The sequence below is a fragment of the Terrapene carolina genome, unplaced genomic scaffold (genome assembly GCF_002925995.2).
Source record: "Terrapene carolina triunguis isolate 2854851 unplaced genomic scaffold, T_m_triunguis-2.0 Scaffold21, whole genome shotgun sequence".
In the NCBI taxonomy this organism is placed as follows: domain Eukaryota; kingdom Metazoa; phylum Chordata; order Testudines; family Emydidae; genus Terrapene; species Terrapene triunguis.
In genome coordinates, this window is record NW_020664372.1 from 23182382 (window position 1) to 23202070 (window position 19689).

The 19689-nt window shown below is 38.6% G+C and overlaps 2 protein-coding genes across 2 annotated transcripts in view; one reads left to right on the top strand and one right to left on the bottom strand.

Moving 5' to 3' along the window:
• The window catches only part of UBAC2 (UBA domain containing 2), a 148520-nt gene that overhangs the window by 28158 nt on the left and 100673 nt on the right, over nt 1-19689 (top strand). Inside the window, exons 2-4 of the mRNA XM_026647085.2 lie at nt 2817-2944; nt 5489-5608; nt 6241-6347. Coding sequence (XP_026502870.1) covers nt 2817-2944; nt 5489-5608; nt 6241-6347 — 355 coding nt within the window. The remainder of the gene's footprint in view (nt 1-2816; nt 2945-5488; nt 5609-6240; nt 6348-19689) is intronic.
• GPR18 (G protein-coupled receptor 18) lies at nt 8079-9071 on the bottom strand. The gene has a single exon (XM_024204301.1). It carries the CDS (start codon nt 9069-9071, stop codon nt 8079-8081), a length of 993 nt encoding a protein of 330 aa, XP_024060069.1.

The following is a 19689-nucleotide window of genomic DNA, read 5'->3' on the forward strand; positions in this document are numbered from 1 at the left end:
TCTGTGGGTGGGGTAATCCTTGCTGAGGAGCCAGAGGCAGTGGAGGGGGAGAGCTGGGCTGTAGTATGTGGGAAGGTGCTGAGAAACTTTTTTTTTTTTTTTTTAAATCAAGGAAATTAAATGCCCCAAACCTTCATTAACACAGTGTTAAGGTTGCCTGGTGGCACCTGGCATTCTTGTCCTTCCAGAATGTGGAGAGGGCTAAGCTTAAACCTCTGAAAACCAAAACATGAAAAGTTACAGTACCCGCCACGGTGCATCCTTAATTTTGTCCTAACCACATATTAGCAATGTACTGTTGCAGATGCTACAGAACACTCAGAGACTGGAACATGTGAGCACTGTAGGATAAAGTTGAACAACACCTCTTTGCTTGAGCAAAACTTGAGTTTAGATCAGGCGTAACAAACAGGAGCTGCCTACACTCAAACACTGTGCCCACTCCACACAAACCTCCTCAGACTTGCTATATCTTATCGTCCCTTTACTCTTGTGAACCTCTGTGCTCGCTCGCTGACTCACTCACTCACTCGCTCACTCTCTTTCATCGCAGATCATCTTTGCAGATACAGAGTAGTACAGTGTCGCCATTCATTCCTGTCCATGGCTTTGTTCCTTCATGAAACCCAGCCTGGTTGTGTCCCTGTGTACGATATCCTGCAGTGTAGTAGGTCAGACTGATCTTGGTTATGTTTGCATTATTTTCTTTGACATTCCATCACCTGTTGTTTTCAGCAGTCTCTGCATCATCATAATCTTTTAGATTTATAGCCAGTCCTGTACTCTGATTTCACATCCTACTGTCCTTTTAACTTCTTGGTTTGTTTTAAAAATTATTCCATTTTATACCTGCCATGTTTTGAAAAACTCTCATCTGTACTGCCTCCAACCTTTTGTCTTTTTAATTTAATGCAGTTGCTTCCACCACTTCTCTTGGTAGCTTAACCTGTGCATCACCCTTATTTAACCCAGTGGCTATTGCCAGTTTATGGTAGCCAGAATTAAGTTTGTGTTGTGGGGGTACTTTAAGTCTTTTGCTAATTTTCAAAAGGTCAGCCACTCTCCATTCTGGAAAGGCATGAGGCACTACTGGGCAACCTTAACTCTGTGTTATGATGTTTTTGGGTAATTATAGTATCAATTCCCTTTTTAAAGCATTTATAATGGGATTTTTTATTAGAATGAAATATTTTATATAATTTCTGTAAACCATGGTACAGTGCAAAAATAAAACACTCTATCTGCTTCAAACAAACAACAAAATGTCTGTCCTACTTGTTGTGGATTGTACATGGTGAGATAGGAAGTTGTGTTTCATATTGCTTGTTAGGCAGATAAATACATAGAATGGGATTGTTGTAGACACATTGGCACAGTGGTTTAATAATCTTCGAATTACTAATTCGGGGAGAGATTAGTAAAAGTACAAGTGGCAAGTAACCATTGTAGTATTAATTTAATTGGAATATATAGGCCCAAAGAGTCAAAGGTGTTAACAAGATCCTGTCATTGTCCAGTGTTAAACAGTGTTAAACAAGGTGTGGGGTTTGCTATACAGAAACCTCAACTTGCTTAGAACCATAGCAAACAGACCATTAGAAATCTTTTAAACACTTTAATAAAGATACAGAAAAGAAGGAAAAACAGTTAAAGCATTGGACATGTAAAATATTAAATAAGACTTTCATTTTAACAACATCCCTTGTTCCCTTTTCCTTTAGCTGACAAGAATATTTAGAAGGGGGAAAAAAACCTTGTTTAACAGTCTCTTGAATCGTATTAAAGATGCTAATAAAGACATCCTTTTGGGGAAAAGAGAAAAAATTAGCAGAGCTGGGCTGGAGCCTTCATTGGCGGTGATGGTGTTAAAGTCTGATCCTGTTTCCTAGAAGACAAATCAAGACAAATGCGCACAAAAGGGGAGAGAAAAGAACAGCAGAGAGAAAATGCAGCTTCTGTGTTTGGTGGTGACTCTCACTTGCAACCTCACTGCTGGAAAAACGCAGGCACAGGACATGATCTTTTCAGCCATTCAGAGATATGACAAACTCACTCCAGCATCAAGCTATTTAGGGCATTGCTTTTAGCTGCCTCTTCTGGCCATAGGCTTTTAGAATATACAGTGTTAGGCAGCTAAGCTAGGTTCTTATTAATCAGAAGACAAAAGGAGAGAGATAGGAAAGAAAATAAATTAAGTGGGGAAGGAAAAGGATACATGGAATATGGGGAAGAGAGAGAAACTTGCACATCCCACATGGTGTTTGGGGTAGAGCTGGAGCTGGTAGAGGGGATGGTATCATTGTGGTCCTTCTGACTGGACCCAGACCAGAAAGAACATCTTTCAGGACCAGGATTAAGAATGGCCAGGGTGGTAACCATGATGGTGAACTCGCTCCAGTAGCCAAATTTTCTCCCAAAGTCTCTTTCTTTAATGACCCCATAAAGGAATGATGGGTGTAATAGCCCTTCCCCTCATTATGTTGGCCACCATTTAGGCCTAGTTTCCGACAAACCAGTTTTGGTTCATTTATTTCCCATTCCGCGTTTTTCTTGTTTACTAAGAATGATCTTAACACAGTCCTTGAATTATATCAGCAGGACTTTTTGTTTGGACTAATACAATATTTCTGTCTCCCTTTTGTACCTTTTCCCATCAATATTTGTCATTATAGGTTATTGTGACATCTTATGAATTTTCATGCTGATTCCAGTGCTATTTCAGCCTCCTTTCACTTGTTTTATTAAGTTGCTTTTTAAATCTGAGGTCTCTCCCTCTGAGGTTTGTGTTCTTTTTTTTTTTTTTTTTTTTTTTTAAGATAAAGCACCTCTGTCAAAGAGTCTTTTATTAGTCCCAAGTGCCCTGTCGGTTCTATTGACTCTGCTCTTCCAACATTATCAGAAGTTCTTCACATATAACCTACAAGCTGTAAAAGAGGATTTTCAGGTAAATTTTAATTCATTTATGTAGAAGGGGGAGGGGATTTCTAAATATTAACTCTGTTCCCCAGTGTATTTCCCCTGTAGTTCTTCCCCCCCCCCCATTGTCTTGGACTCTGGGCTTGTTTATTTTGGAAGTTAGTTTGTAATAAGATAGGGTGTGAATTTAAAGCACAATTGTTTAGCTAAACTGCACAAAGGCACTTTAGTTCAGAATAAGTGTGTCCACTTATTAGTTAGTTAGCTGCTGTGCTAACTTCCCATGTAGGCACGCCCTTAAATCACCAATCTGTTACCATCACTACTCCCATTTAGGCCGTATCGGTATCACCACCCATGAGAGATTTTTTTCACTTCTGCTAAAAGAAACCATCAGAGTAGCTCTCATTTCCTTCTGCTGGGACGCTGATATTATTTCATCATCTGTCTTTCAACAGAGGAGAAGTGTGAGCCTTGTATAACTTGAGCATAAATTATGGCCATGTCTAACGCTACCACTTATGTTGGCAAAATTTGTGTCGCTCAGGGATGTGAACCCCCCTCTCACCCCCCGAGCAACATAATTTTTGCTGGCATAAGGGGTAGTGTGCACAGCACTATGTTTCCAGGAGAGCTTCTCCCGCCAACATACTACTGCCGCTCATTGAGAGGGTTTTATTATGTCGACAGGAGAGCTCTCTCCCGTCAGCATAGACCGGCTACATGAGAGATCTTACAAAAGTGCAGCTGCATAGGTACATCTGTGCCACTGTAAGCTTGCTAGTGTAGATATGGCCAAGCACATTTAATAGTATATGATCTTTTGATGTGAATAGGAATAATTTTGTTGTGTTCATAAATTTATTTTGTGGTGGAAGGGAATATTGTAATCATCTCGCCTGATCTGCATAACACAGGACATAGATTTTCACCCAGAGATTTGTGCATCTAGCCCAATAACTTGAGCATCATTTTTAGAAAGACACAAAATCTCATTGTAAAGATTCCAAATGAGGGAGAATTTGCCATATGCCTGAGTAGTCTGCTCCATTGGCTAATTACCCTCACAGTTAAAAAAAATTGCAACTTATTTCCAGTTTGAACTTGGTTGCCTTCAGCTTCCAGGCATTGAATCTTGTAATGTCTTTGTCTGCTTAATTAAAGAGCCTTCTAGTATCAATATTAATCTTCAATACAATATTCTGTATTTAAATAACATTACTGTAAAGTGCTCTTCGTTTTTGGAGGCTGCATACCATTGCTCAGCAGAAAAGAGCTAACAAGTGACTCTTACTATTTTCCCCAAATGTGTTAGTCTTCAGACCCTAAAAGGTAAACTGAAAAGCCCCAAAAAGTGTGCCCTTGACTGGTTCTTTATGCTACATAAAAACTGTCTCAAAGGACTTTTGTTTGTTTTTGTTTAGTTCCAGTATTTTCTGCTTGTTTTTTAAGTTAAAAATACTAGGTTGTCACTGTCCTGTTTTTTTGTTTTGTTTTTTCCCCTGGAGGTTTTCCAAAGAGCTTTGAGAGACCTGAACAGTAGTTTCACATGAGATTATAACTTAGTTATCCCCCCCCTCGCTACCCCAAATCCCACTCTGGGCAGGAGGAGAAGCTGATAAGATTCCTTATGCCATTGCTGTTTTCAGCCTGGTCTGCACTTAAAATTTATGTTGACATAGCTACAGCGGTCAGGGGTTAGAAAAATCCACATAGCCATAGCTATACCAACATAACCCTCAGTTTAAATGCAACTAGGTTGATGAAAGAACTTGGGGAGGTAAAGTTTCTACAGCAATGGAAACCACTCTTCCATTGCTGTTGGTTGCATTTATGCTATGCCATAGATATGCTGCTATAGTCCCTGAATTATAGACATGGCCTCTGTGTATTCAGTTGTGGGGAGGGAGAGCTTCATCCCAGCAGCTCAGATTACAGCTTCATGTAATACTATTCAGGTCTTCCAAATATCTTGTTAAGGTCCTATGTAAAAAGAGGGAAATGAGGACCTGATGTTTCTGATAGTTCAAATATAAGAATCAAGCAGAATAAAAAATTGGAGAAAAAGTTTTTTACATTATAAAGAACAGTAAGGGCAAACCCATATTTTGTTTAACTTTTGCTCTGCAGTTCATCCTAAAGGGAGTCCTAAAATCACTTGATTTTCTTTATGCTGCTGAAAAATGGTTTATGGTAGCAGTTCCCTGTTGAAGGGAACCATCTTTTTCTGTTATCAGCGCTGCTATATGCAAGTATCTGTGGAAAGCACGGTATATTAGTATTTGTAAATGTGAACTATTGAAGATGAATTGATTTGATTTGAATGGAAAGATAGTTTAAAAAAGAAAATCTTACTTGGAAATGTTTTATTTTTTTAAACAAACTTTCTAATATCTACTAATCACTTTAGAAAAATGATTACAGATATATGTGGACCACTCTATTTACTCTGAATATTGTCACTAAACGTTTCCTCCTCTTTTGTATTACGTCAAACCTGAACACAAATCCCCTGAAGAATTTCTGTGAAGGATAGGAGAGAATTAAATATCTTGGTACTTTTATATTCTAGATTTGGAGACTTGTATTTGGGAGAACAGTATGTCTTGATCTGAAAGATACATTCTGCAGTAGTTTGCTCATTTATAACTTTAGGATATTTGAAAGAAGATATGGCAGCCGAAAATTTTCAGTAAGTGTCACTTCTATCATTTTCAATACCCACAATGATTGCTAAATCCTCTGGTCTCACAATATTGTCAGATATGTATATTGTTGTAGTCTTTTTGGATAGATACTTTGTTTCATATCATGTATGTTAACCAATTTTTTTAAATGGCATGTTTGATTTTAAAGATTATGTTAAGGTTTATCCTTAATTGAGATTTTATTTCCATTAATCAAAATGTATTTTTAATTGGTATTTTTACCCATAAATCACAATTGAATAACCAAAGAACATTTTTAACTTTTTTCATTTAATAAGTAATGGCTCAAGCTAAAAGAAAAAATGTTGGTAGGCTACAGCAAGTTTTATGTGGTCCATGAAAGTGAATTTTATTGAACAATCCAATTCTTTATAGTTCTTTAAGATGAGAGAGACTGGTCTGGTAAACTTATGTTGTAAAATTGTACTGTAATGTCCAAGGAAATAAACTTGAGCTTAATTGAACTATTAAAATGGATTTTTTCAACTTTAAACATTAGAGCTTCTGCCTCAGAGATTTATGTCATCCATATGTTTATTCTTATAGAATTAACTGGCTCCAGTTAAATTAATTAATTCATGTTTGGGACCTATCTGTTTTGTTTTTTCCTTTTCAGTCCTTTTTATTGGGCTCCTGGATGCTGTCAGCTTTGTTTGATCTTCTCCTTGTAGAAGTTATGCAATATGCATTTGGCATCACCATCAGTAGTTTGCCTTCTGGATTGTAAGTAGTTCTTAATGGGCTTGGCTTTGTCTTAGATACGATTTCAAGGGATTACTTAGCACAGATTTGGGTAAAATAACCTACTAATGTAACCCTTCAAATGCAGTATATCCTTTTTGACATAAAATGTAAATGTTCTTGGCATGAATATTCATTTGTATAACACTATTTTCCAAATATGACCTGTAGTAGAGTTGAAATATTTTTAGTATTACACTTCCACTTTGTGATGACTTTCAATTCCACAACATTGTCTTTTTCTCTGTCTTGGAGTAACTGAAAGGAGTTACCTTGCAGTGCTGGCATCTTTTAAGCTTTACCCAGTACAGTGTTCCTGAATATTTGTTTTGATTTCACACTCTTTTAAGTGTTAACTATGCTGCTGAAAGCACAAAACTAATGTTACTGTAACTCACTTTTTAAAATATGCAAAACTATATGCATTTCATACTGGAAGGTACTTCATTAGTTCACATTTCAAAACTCTTTGAGTTTTATAGGACATCATGTCTATATGTATTGCATTTCATATTTGAAGAGTGAAATGTTTAAAAATTAAGGTTCTTCAGGAGCTCAGTTTCAAATAAGCTGCTTTTGAGATTTGTAGAATAAAAAGAACATAGAAAACTAGATGGCTAACTGAGTATTTGCATTTAGGTTTATGCTTTAGTGTGGTCAACCTCACATAGGGGTTTCCATATGCTGCATGCTCTTTGATATTAAGAAAAGATTTTATAGACACTGTTTTCTAATGACAAATGTAAGGGCTTTCGGTTTCTGATCCTTAGTGTATCTGATGGAAGAAACATTAGACATTCTCATAAGCATGTGGAAAGTTATACTGTAGTTAGCCTAATTAAAAAAATGTGTTTTTGTTAGACTTTCTAAGGTTAGCTATTATAAGAGTCTTGTAGTGCGTCAGTATTCGGAAAGATTAGAGGTGGGACGTACATTATTTGTATGTTTGTATAAACTAAATCCATTATTCAGGAACAAAGTATATACTATCTGTTTAAGCTTTGGAGTATTCCAGACATTAGTAATGTTGTATATTATACTTACAGGAAATAATTAACAATTTGAATAATTTATCTCTTCTGCTATTCAGTGTACTTTTTATTTATAATTACAGAATTTCATTAGTTTTAGGGTGTCAAAATACTGCTACATAAAAGAGATTTTATGTAAACCAAATGTAAATATCAGTTAAACTTTCGCTTCAGTTCATGTTTTTGTTCTCCTGGAAAAAGCTGAACTTATGAATATAATAGATACTTTGATTTCATATACTATCTGGCATGGAAATATAAAATCTTAATGCATCATATATAAGCAGATGTGTTAACTAGTGGTCACACTGAAATTCTGCATGTGCTTTATTTAAAGTGTATATACACTAGCATGGACATTGACTTTTTTACACTGGGAAATATTTACATTTGATTGAGAGGCAGTACATCACGGACAATATATTTATTTGCCTGCTTCACCCAGATGGTAGATCATAAATATCTTAGTTCTCCTGGATTTACTATGAAAAATGTAAAACACATTGATGAAACATTAATATTTTAAGTCTTTGGTATTCCACTTGTCCCACAATTATGCTACCACAGATCTAATGTGTCCCAATATTGCCAACTCCAGAGAATTCTTGAATACAACCAAGTTGAAATGTCAAAACTTCAGTGAAAGTCACTTGGCCCCATTATAAGAATCTTCTGATTTTGTTTATATCATTTCACTGTTTATATTACTTAGTGACCTTAAACTCCCAGATCGAAAACTCTTCCTGCGCACGCTTCGAAGATAGTTGCGATAAAGCATGACACTGATGACTCTAGCCTGAAATTGTTTAGAAACAATATAGTACAGAATAACATCTAAGCACGTACTGAGATTCATGAGAAAGGTGGTAAAGGCTGCCCATGGATTGTAACTCTGGTCTTCGTCTTGCAGCATCAGGAAGGCAAAACAAATGTGGAAGGGCACAAAGCAGACAAGCACTTGCACAATCAGAGTAACTATAATTTTTATGGATCTTTCCTTAGCTTTGGGTTTCAGTTTGGAAGTCCTGCCATGGACAAAATGGTAAATAATGACTAGATAGCATCCAATCATGATAAACAGGGGAATCAAGAAAAAAAAAATCAAACGAGAAAAATTTAACATATTGACTTCCTTTAGATGGATGATATCGAGCATCTTCATGCAGGTAGTAAAATTTGAGGTTTTATCTGGATCCGAATATAAAAATAGCAAAGGGGACGTCGATGCAAGGGTCATTATCCAGATACCAATGCAAGCTAGCAGAGCTTTCCTTGTATTCCTAAGTTCTTTGACGTGTTTGGGCTGGACAATGGCCATATATCTATCAACACTTATAAAAGCAAGCAGCCACAGAGCAATGCTTGGATAAAACACAGTGAAAGCACCAAGAATCCGACAGAATATATCTCCAAATGGCCAAGCTTCTTTTGCATAGTAGGTTATCCGAAAAGGTACGGAAAATATAAAAATTAAGTCAAGGAATGCGACATTCATCATATAGACTGTTATAGTTGTTCTTTTCTTGGTGGTGCAGCTGAAGACCCATAGTGCAGTGATGTTCACTAGCAATCCAATTATGAATATAAAACTATAAAAGACAAGTGATGCAATCCTGTACTCTTCTGGGTGCAAGTTTCCTGGCATAATGTTTTGACTTTGATTGTGTTTATTCATTTTTTTCTCCTCTTAAAACATGATCCCTAAAAACAAATGAAGTAAATAATGAGAAATGAAATTACAATCAAAATTAGAGTTGGACATTTGTATAGAAGCAAAACAGGTAGTTGTTATTTCTTGACCACAATTATTTTTAAAACACATTTTAAAAATAATTGCAGTCAAGAAATAAAAAGACATTATTGTAACTCCCAAAACATGCTAGGCTTACTTTGTCTATAGACATAATGTCTACCCCAAAGATATTACATATACGTAGTATCAAACTTGTAGGGCACGATGTGTTATTTAATAATTAAAATATAATTATAGGTGCTTTTTTTAAAATAACTAATTAAAAATGTGTCTTGTAAAAGGATTTCCTAAATATAATGAGAAAATGTGAAGTCCAGGATTTCTGAATGTAGTTATGTTTGGCTTTTTGTTTGTTTGTATTATTGTTGCATCTAGCAGCCCCAGCCAGGGACCAAACCCATGCTATACAAACACAGAACAAAAAGACAGTCCCTGCCCTAATGAACTTACAGTATCCGAAGTTTGCTGTTTTAAATAGTTGCAAATTAAACAGAACTCTTCTACTTGTCCTTAAATTTTGTAAGTAGCCTTTTCTAAAGAATATACTCCTCGATAGTATATTTGTATTAAAAATAACCAAAACTGACTAATAAAAAGAATAAATAAACATGAAATTTAGTGTAGTTCCTATACACAAGGAAAAATATCAGTTGTGAATCTTAGGCACAAACTGCGTAGTTCCCAATAGAACATATGTACAGTGTTGCATATGAAAGGCATGAAAAGAAGAAAAAGGTATCTTCATAGCTACTTAGACTCTAAGTATAGTATCCATATCCAGGGTTTGAAAAATGTTTGCCAGATACATACTAGTGAGAGGACTACATTTATAACTTTTATTTTAATACAAAAATTCGCAATGGAGAATGAACCACGCAAACTTCACAACAGTGTCCTTATGAGAAGCTGCTGGGCAAAGGGTCGGCATTTTTTGTATCAGCCTCTTTGTCATAAGTGTTTTGAAAACTGAAGTTTCATCCTGCTACCTCAGCTGCTGAAAGAGAACAAGAAGCTTTCTCTCTTTCTCCACCCTACTTTGGTGCAGTGGTCTACTATGTGACTTCCTTAACCTCTTGGTGGTTGCCAGTGTGCCTGTGCTACTGTACCCCTCCCCTAGCTTCCTAAAAGGAAAGAAGAATGTGTTCTAGTGTTCCTGCAGCCTCCTGGCTGCTTTGTGTATGGCAGGGTTCTCTATTACTCGACCCTTGACCCAGCCTCCTGGCACTTCTGTGTGGGAGGGGAGAGGTGGGATCACTGCTACTTTATTCCTCCCCCAGTTGTGTGTGTGTGTGTGTGTGTGTGTGTGTGAGATCTCCTTACCCCCAATAATTGAATAGTTCCCAGTTCCTGACTGTTACTGCTCATGTTTTTCCCAAGCAGCAGCGAATGCGATATCCATGAGGTCAGTGGACATTTTAGGCTTGTAAGTGACGAAAGGACATTTTCCATTTTAGGCTTGTAAGTGAAGAAAGCATTTAAAGAGTAACTTAGTTCACTGTTACTCTCTGTATTTTTTTTATCTTTTCACTGTAATGTCCGCCATCTACTTTACTTACTAATACAGAGCTTCCAGATTAGACCCGTGGTTTGTTTAGTCCAGTATTCTGGCCGAAAATGACTAGTTACAGATGCTTTTGAGGAGAGTACCCCTCTATTGAACAATAATGGTATGACCTGTCTATATGGGAAATTTCTTCCTAATCGCTGTCAGTTAGGGTTAACTTCTGCCTTGAAATGTGAGGTTTTATATCTCTTACTTTTTGTTGTTGTTCTATATAATGGAACTGTAGTTTATTTCATTAGTACACATAAATGTCTAATCCTATACTCTTGGTCTGAATTAAGTTTTCTCATTTATACAAAATTTTGCTGATTCTCTGAGGATGATTTAGTCATTAAAGTGAAAATGTTAGTATAAGGGCAATAAAGTAAAATGGACTATTACACTTGGAATGGAAAAAATATGGAGTGTATTATAGTGACAAGGAAGGAGATTTGGAGGGAGATTCAGAAATGCCTCTGAAGTGGTCAGCCCAGAGGATGGGTCAAATTAAAAGTAATATTTTTAAAAGATATTGAGGCACATCAAAGGAAGGATGGGCCACATCCCAAAAGTGGGATTCTGTTAATGTGCAGCATAGTGATGAAAACTTATCTAACAATCAGTTCAATTTTGATCATGTTTTCATAAAGATATTTTTTCTAAGAAGTTACAAAAAAAAAGTATAACAAAAATTTTGTTAATAAATTACCATAAGTATAACTATGAATCAGTATTATGGGAAATATACAAACATGGAACTGACCCCCCAAAACACTCCCTGCAACAGTTACATTTGTCACCATATCCAATACCATCATTTTTCTACCTAGAGAACATTGTTTTAGGCAGTATGTAGCCTCAAACTTTTCATTCCTTCTTTCTCTTTATGGGTTTTAGATTTCTCTTTGTAGTGATTAAGTGCTTGTGATATAATGTATTACTTCTGAGCTCCTACACCAATTTTTTTTTTTTTTAATAATTGTTGAAGACCTAATTCCCAACCTTATTTGGTTTAAAATGGGTGTCAGGAATTTGGCATGTAGATGCTACACAGGTAAAAAATACCTAGGTATATTGGGGATGGGGGGGAGGGGATGGGGAAGTTTGATGTATAAATAAATGCAACTATGACTGAAATCAAGCCATTGCTGCATGCATGGATATCCATTAATACCACTGAGAGAGCAGCATATGTGGATCTTCATTGTGTGCATCTGAGCTGAGAATTTTTCCCCCATTACTATATTTAGTGATGGGAATATTTAGCTGTTTAAATTGAATAAGTGGATTTATCAAAAGGTCTTAAAGGGGGCACTGGTTTCCAAATGTCTGATTGATACGATTTAATGATTAGTGGAGGTTTTTAGAGTATTGTGAAAAGACTTTCCTGTTGCTGATCCATACAGGTATTGTCATTCATTTTTTATATATATATTTTTTAAATTGTGGGTGGTGTCTGAGCAACTAGTAAAGATCATAAGCTCACCTGAATGCTGTTTATGGGACATTCAGGACAAAGGCAGAATTGGTTCTTCCTGATTTTGACTGAGAGCTAATACACTTGGTTTTTTTATAAAGAGCTAAACTACTTTTGGAATGATTGCTCAGATTTTGGGGTTGTTGACGTATACATTTTCTTTTGTTACCATCTCTCTGCCTCCATCTAATGTCCGCATAGATTTTCTGTAGTTTGGGTGTATTTATGGTCATCAGCAAGGTCCAGCATGTTTGCCCATTCAATATATGCAAATAATTTTACTATATAAACTACTTAGGTAAAAATCAATGTTGATGCTATTATTTATGGGAAGGGTTCAATTAATTTTTAAAATACTGAGCAAACATCCTATGTATGTGACTGCATGTGTTAAAAAACAAAATCTGTTTGCTTGAATTTACAGTCATATAATGCAGCTGTTATTTAAATTCCTTATTAGGAGTGGAATTAAACTTCCTTTTATTAGTTGTAGAACAATTCATATTTTTAAAGAAGGAAGTCAATCTTAATAATAAATATTGACATCTAAGTTACTTTTATGCTCAACATGAAAATAATTGATCAAACATTACTTACCTTTATGCACTATAAAGTTACTTCAGTGATGCTTGTTTTGTACCCTCAGATCTGCAGAAGGTTTAGACTTGCTTCTGTCTGTACAGCTTCAACTTACTAAAATAGAAACGCTCCTGCATAGTCAGGAAATGATGATGTAATGAAGCCAGCTCTGGGTTCTCGTATTGGTTTATATGTATTTTAAATATTTTTGTTAGTTTGTATGTAGACAGATCATGTCCTTTAACTTGCCAGGTTTGTGGGCTCACAGAATTCTAACATTTTTCAGCAGGTATGCTTTTACAATATTTCTGTCTTCCAAATCAGTTTCTTTGTAGAGAATACATAATACAACTCCCTTTGGCTGAAGTGTTTTGGGAATATCAAAAATATTTGGATAATTGATGTTTATTGAATACATTATTTGCACGACGGAAATAATTAAGTTTTGGTTAAAAGGACGTTTCTGATAAATAGAGTTTTAACATTTTGCACAGACCATAATCTCCTCTTGTGGAAATCCCCATTGTACTTGCATTGTTTTGAACTGGTAGTCAGCCTGAAAATGAAAGAAACTCGTTACATTTGAAATAGAAAGCTTGAATCACTTGTATGCGTTTCTTATTGTGTATCTATATCTATATTTTCTTGTTGGCAAAGTAATGGTGCTTTAATATCTTAATAGCTTCCTAAAATAATACAAAATATCCATCATCTGAGTGCTTACCAGAAAACCACTATAAACTATTCTTACTCCTGGGGATCAATTTTTTTTAATAAAAGACACATGAAGGGAAACCTCAGTATTTCCAGAGAAATGACATCTCTTTTTTTTAAATCAAATTTAAAGTGTAATGTTAAGATCCCTTTAGTATGTCCCATGTTAATTATACTACTTTATCAGGGCCAGATAAAATCTGTTTGGAAATTTTTTGTATATTTTTAGATATTTGGCAATTATTGTATGTATTACAGTGACGCTTATATAGTCAAAAAATCTATAGTTCTTACTCAGTCTTCATTCTAGCAAATCTCTCAATAAGGTCAGTGGGAGTTTCTCAGAAATAAGGATCAAGCCAGACCTGCAGGATTTGGGCGTTAGTGAAGTGGAATGAAAGTCCTAATTTGCACCACTGCATTTTATTAGAGACCTAGAGTCCTGTCACTTCTCTATGAAAATGGGTTGTTGGCCTCAGTCTGAATTTAGTGGATAGGTATTTACATCACTCACATCAGTGTGCATGGTTGTATAGTCAGAGAGTGAGATATCTTTAACTATTTAGTATGGAACTAGTTTAGAGGAACTCATCTTGAGCTACGCATGTGCTAATTTCAAAGTCATTCCAAATGAAACAAGCATTAAACTCTAGCCAGTCCAACCCCCCAGACACCTAACCCATCCCAGCTTCCCAGGATGCTGCAGCTTTTGTTCAAAAACGACTTTGTGGTGATTGCTTGTAAAATTGTATCTTTTAAGACACTGCTTAATCCTAAAAACATAAACATCTTAAGAAACTAGTGTGTTTTAAGGGTTGCAAGGTGGCGGTTGGTGTTGTAGTCCAACAATGTTAAAACACCGAAGTTCACTTACAGTGGAGTGAATCACCTGTGTGATATCTTCAGACTGAGTGAAAGTTCCCTGAAATGCTTTTTCTTGGTCTCTGACATTCATTATGCCACTATGGATCCTATGCAGAACTCATGGAAAGAGTATCCAGGGTGCCGAGCACCTCCTTCTCCCCAAAAGAATACTTCATTATTTGAGAAGTAACATACAGTACACCATATAAACAAATGGAAAATGAATGCACTTCTTAGCAAAACAAGTACAGAATTAATTCTGGCTCTGGATGGAAAACAGCTGTGTGTTTAGTTCGCGATGGGAGGGATGCTGTGCAGTGAGCTCCCTCATGTTGCTGTTCATGTTAGAGGAAAATGGCTGCCCTTGCTCTCTCTCCTGATGAACAGGAGAGGACGTTGAAGATGCCGTGTAGTTGTCTCATTGGACTACCAGTGAAGGGTGTAGAGACCTTGTCTCAGGTTATCGTCTTCCTCTGTGCTACAGTGCCAAGAGAAGGTTAAAGGGATGGGATTTAATTGGCATCTCTTGTGATGGTGACTTTGTTGGAGGGTAGTGACTGACATCTTGGCTCAGGTTGCCTACGTTAGCTATGTCTGGGTGTTTTCTCTAACCTGGGTCCTGTTGACACACACAAGCCTCTAACTTGAGATTAGTGGTGCTTTCAACTTGGCTTCCTGGCCCATCCTAAGATAGGAACTGAAATCCAGGTGCCGCTATAATTTGGGCTGGTAACCAGCCCACTTTGTAGTGAGGATGCAGGCAAAACGACTCAAGTGCTGATAGTCCTCCAATGCCTTCCCTTAATTCCCCGCATGTACTCAGAAGGACAGACTAATTCTCCCACAGTTCTCTGGGAAAAAATCAGAGTGGCTCAATTTACTGCAGCACCAGGCACCATGGGATATGCCCCCAGAAACCCTAGTGAGCCCTAGGAGAGTGCAGCACCAGTGAAGACACAGTTACTTTGGTATGGCTTTGCGGTGTGGCTGTTCAGACCTGGGCTAGGCTAGTGTGGGTGCTCAGATCAGGTTGCCAATCTTCCAGGTTAACTTTGCAGTGAAGACATCCCCTAAATGTGGTGATGTGCTAAGAGTGAGCGGGTTGATGGCTATGTTTTAGCCCCCAGAGGTTCTGCTTCTGTTGTGGGAATTACGTGGTTTTGGTTCCTTCTTTTGGTCCACTGTCTTGTCAACAAGAAGAGAAGAAGTGCATCCTTTGGCTGCCTACCCCTACTTCCAGCTCCTATTAAAATAAATGCCCATTATTATGTGTTTCATGGAATCATAGAAATGCAAGGCATCAAGTCCAGCCTCTGCTTTGAGGCTGGACTAGGTATACCTAGACCTTCCCTGACAGGTGTTTGTTCAACCTGTTCTTAAAAATATCCAATGATGGGGATTCCACTTCCACCCTTGGAAGCCTATTCCAGTACTTATCCATCCTTATAATTAGAAAGTTTTTCCTAATATTTAACCTCAATATCCCTTTCTGCAGATTAAGCCTATTATTTTCTGTTCTACCTTCAGTGGACATGGAGAACAGTTGATCTCGGTCTTCTTAAAACAGCCCTTTACATATTTGAAGACTGTTATCAGGTCCGCACTCAGTCTTGTTTCCCTTGTCGTCATGATTGTGAAATTACTGGAAGGGAAGAATATAGTCTTGTTGTGGGTCATCTTTATGCCGTCATTCTCACTGGAAGGAATGATACCAGTCAGCTCTGTGTTCTTGGGGAACCAGGGTGCAGTATCCAGCCTGACTCATGAAAGACACTCCCCCCACCCCCCGCCTCTGCTTAAACCAAAACCCGTCAGAGGAAAAAAACTTGCAGAGAGCAGTGAAGGGCGTTGGGAGACACACCTAGACCCCTCCTGACAAGGGTGACAAGATTAAGACATCTCCATTAGCATACAGAATGAAGAACAGAGACAACTCCCCTAGCCTCATCTGCATGAAAGATGGGACAGGGAGACATCTCAATTTGCATACAGAATGGAGAACAGAGAACCGCACTGAACTCTGGGACCAGAAAAGCAGGGACACACTGCATCATGGGAATCTCTGCTCCAGATGTTAATGAACCTATGCCTGCCCACACCCAGCTCAGCAGTTATCAGACCAATTCTAGTAATGAATCCTTGATTGATCTCCAAAATACTGAAGCAGCCTAGTTGCATTGTGAGCTCCCTGGAAGAGAACACCACCCATAGCCAAGAGTGATCAGCTCCTATTGTCTAGCCTAAAGAAATCCCTTGAGTCATCAGTTTACTTATAAACAAATCTAGTGTTCTCCCTTGAACCATTGTATTTTCTCTACAAAAATCCCTACTCACCCTCCAGTAAGTGTTCTGCTGCTTAGATCCAAACTATGCATCAGTTCCACTGGGACTCCATCTTCTCCTGACTGATCGTGCTGGGGCTCTGCCTGTCTCCAGCACTCAGGACCCTGAGCTACCATCATCACCTGAGAACCCCGACCAGTTCAAGCCTCATGGAGTGGGTGAGATCCCCCTTCTTTCTCTCTCTCGGTTTTCCTTTCTACCGTAGGTATTAACCTTTAATAATGTATGTTATGTTGGTTTAGGCTCTCCTTGTGTAGTTATCACTATTATTCAATAAATAACTTTTATGGTTAAGCTGGTTGCTTCTCTCTCTCTTGCTGAACTTTACTCTTTTGTGTTTTTAGCTTCCCCCATTCATTCTACAGCAATGCTTCTTTTACCTAAGCTAAAGATCCCTGCAGCACCCAAAATACTGTGGGGTTTGCTCATCAAGTCGATTACTGCCAGTACAATTGTGATGTGAGAGTGGGGATAGGGACGTGCTGAATCTGTGACACATAAGGGTGACAGCTTGAAAGTGCTGATTGACCCGGTCCACTCAGACTTGCTCTGTTAATGTGTGTGTGTTCATCCGGTTCTGGGGCTGGAGAAACCCAGCCCTAGGGAACCTAGGTCCTGCAGGATAGCTCCATTGGGAGGGGACTTGCAGAAGGGAGAAGTAGAGCTCCATATGAAAACACAAGTGACACAAGCAGTACACTGATAGAATTACAGAATCCCCCCTCCCCCCGTCCCCAGAAGAGTAACCCGAATAAATGAGCATACCCCAAAGTAACGGGCAAATCTGGTAACAGGAAGCAACTCATGGTTAGTTTCTTTCTGTCCCTGTCATACTGCTGTATTCCTAGCATAGTAAAAGGGGAGTTTCATAATGGGTTAGTCACTTGGCCCGTTCGTTGCACTGTGTGAGCTTCGCAGGGGATACAGAGAGCCCTGCATCTTCAGAGAGAGGAATTATCCACAGCTTCAGCTTAGTAGGAAACAAGCTGTATCTTGCATGTTTCCCTTCTCTCTCAGTTTACCACCATTAGGCTTAATGTGTCCATCAGAAAGAAAGGGGGACTGAAACTTCTTACTCAGGCCAGTTCTTCAACTGTGCAGGAAATGCCTGTCTCCAATATCCCAATCTGTTAACTATTACCAACCTTGTTGTCAGGGCCGGCTCTGGCTTTTTTGCCGCCCTAGGCAAAAAAGCCTCCGGCCGCCCCCCCGCCGCGGGGCTCCGCTCTCCCGCCGGGGGGAGGGCGCCGGGGGGGAGGGCGGCCGGAGGGGAGGGCCGCGAGCCCCGGCGGGGGCTCGGCTCTCCCCCCGACCCCGGCGGCCAGAGCGCCGGGGGCAGGGCCGCGAGCCCCGGCGGGGGCTCGTCTCTCCCCCCGACCCCGGCGGCCAGAGCGCCGGGGGCAGGGCGGTGAGCCCGGCTGTGGCCCCGCTCTCCCCGGCGGCCGGAGCGCCGCGCCGCCCCCCTCCAGGTGCCGCCCCAAGCACCAGCTTGGGTGCCTGGTGCCTGGAGCCGGCCCTGCTTGTTGTTGTGGGTGAGTTCACATGCCTTCGTTGGGCACTAACCACAGCTTTTACTTGTTGAAAACTTAACCTGAAATCTGTTTAAGTTTATGTGATAGTGGGGTGGTAAGCACCATTGTATTTAAGGTTGAGATTAGTTTACTGTTTAACAGTTCATTTTTCTAAGTGCATTGTAACCCACATGCATGCTCAGATCATCTTGAAATTTGCTGTGCCTTATTAGGGCTTGGGATAGGCGCGGGGTTAGTGGTTAAATTTGGGGTGGTTTGAGCAAGGACTTAGTAAGATATAGTGCCCCTTACAAAAATCACATGACATCAACATTTTACATTCTTATAGGTTTTTTGCATACAGCTGGGGCTCAAACTGTTGCCCTGATCTACCCCAAACTGATATCACACAGTTGGGGTTCAAGTCTGCTGTTGTCCAGCATTCACTACCCCTTTGGGGAAGCAATATTTCAAAAGTTATTTGGAATGAACATTGTATCTCTGGGGTGGATAAAGTTTGGATGATGAACCAGAGTGTGATTTGTGCATGCTTTATAGGTGCTTTATAGGACTGCTTATCTGTGGCAAGCAAGAGATACACATGACAGAGTCACTGAGTAGCCAAGGGCAATATCCTGCAGCCTTTGAACTTGAACCATACTCTCCGACTGTGAGTTTGAGTTGTGCTGTTGGCAGATTTCTGAGAATGTCTGCTGTACGTGTTTCTACTTTCCACCTGCATTCTCCGTTGAGGGGAGAGAGCTGGAAAAGAGCATCAAGTACCCATCCACCTTCACTATGGATATATTAGGCTCCACAAGAGTTTGTAAAAATCCATATGTAGCTTGGCAGACACCTGAAAGACTGAGACCAGGTTTGACGAAAAATAGCAGAATGATTTTATCATAAAAAGCATACCTCAAGTTTAAAAATCTGTTTGCTTTTCTATGTATCCTTATAGATATGGTAACATTTGCTTATATAATCTTCCAGCTCCTAGCAGATAATCAGTTAGGCTGAACTGTTGATCTCCTTTGGAATTGAGCAATAACAACTGTATAGCTCTGCAATGTATTGAGTAACAGTTTAACATTTTTCTGGGATATATAGCACCATCTACTGGCTGAAGTATTATCTGCACTAATCGTCACAACTTGCACTGCTAGACAGAATATCTTTGCTAGTTCTGTCTCTGATGGATTGTGTTATGGTAACCACAAGTCCCTTGGAACAGTCAATACTCCTGACACACAAAGTGGACTATAACCTAAATCTTAAATAGCACTAGTTATTCAATTTTGTGCAGGGCATTTGACATACTATTGAGATTTTTTTAAATTGTATTTTTCATATTTAGATTTTATACTATTTTATATTTGATTTACCAAATCAGTTGCAAATTTACATGTGATGAGTCTTTATGAATACATAAAAATTTCTGTAGGCAGGAATATATTATCCATGTTCTAGAATACCCAGTGATATTTACAGGGTAATATTTGACTTAAA

Excerpts from the sequence above, each read along its gene's own strand:
- GPR18 (XM_024204301.1), bottom strand. The coding sequence starts at position 9,071 with ATGAATAAACACAATCAAAGTCAAAACATTATGCCAGGAAACTTGCAC.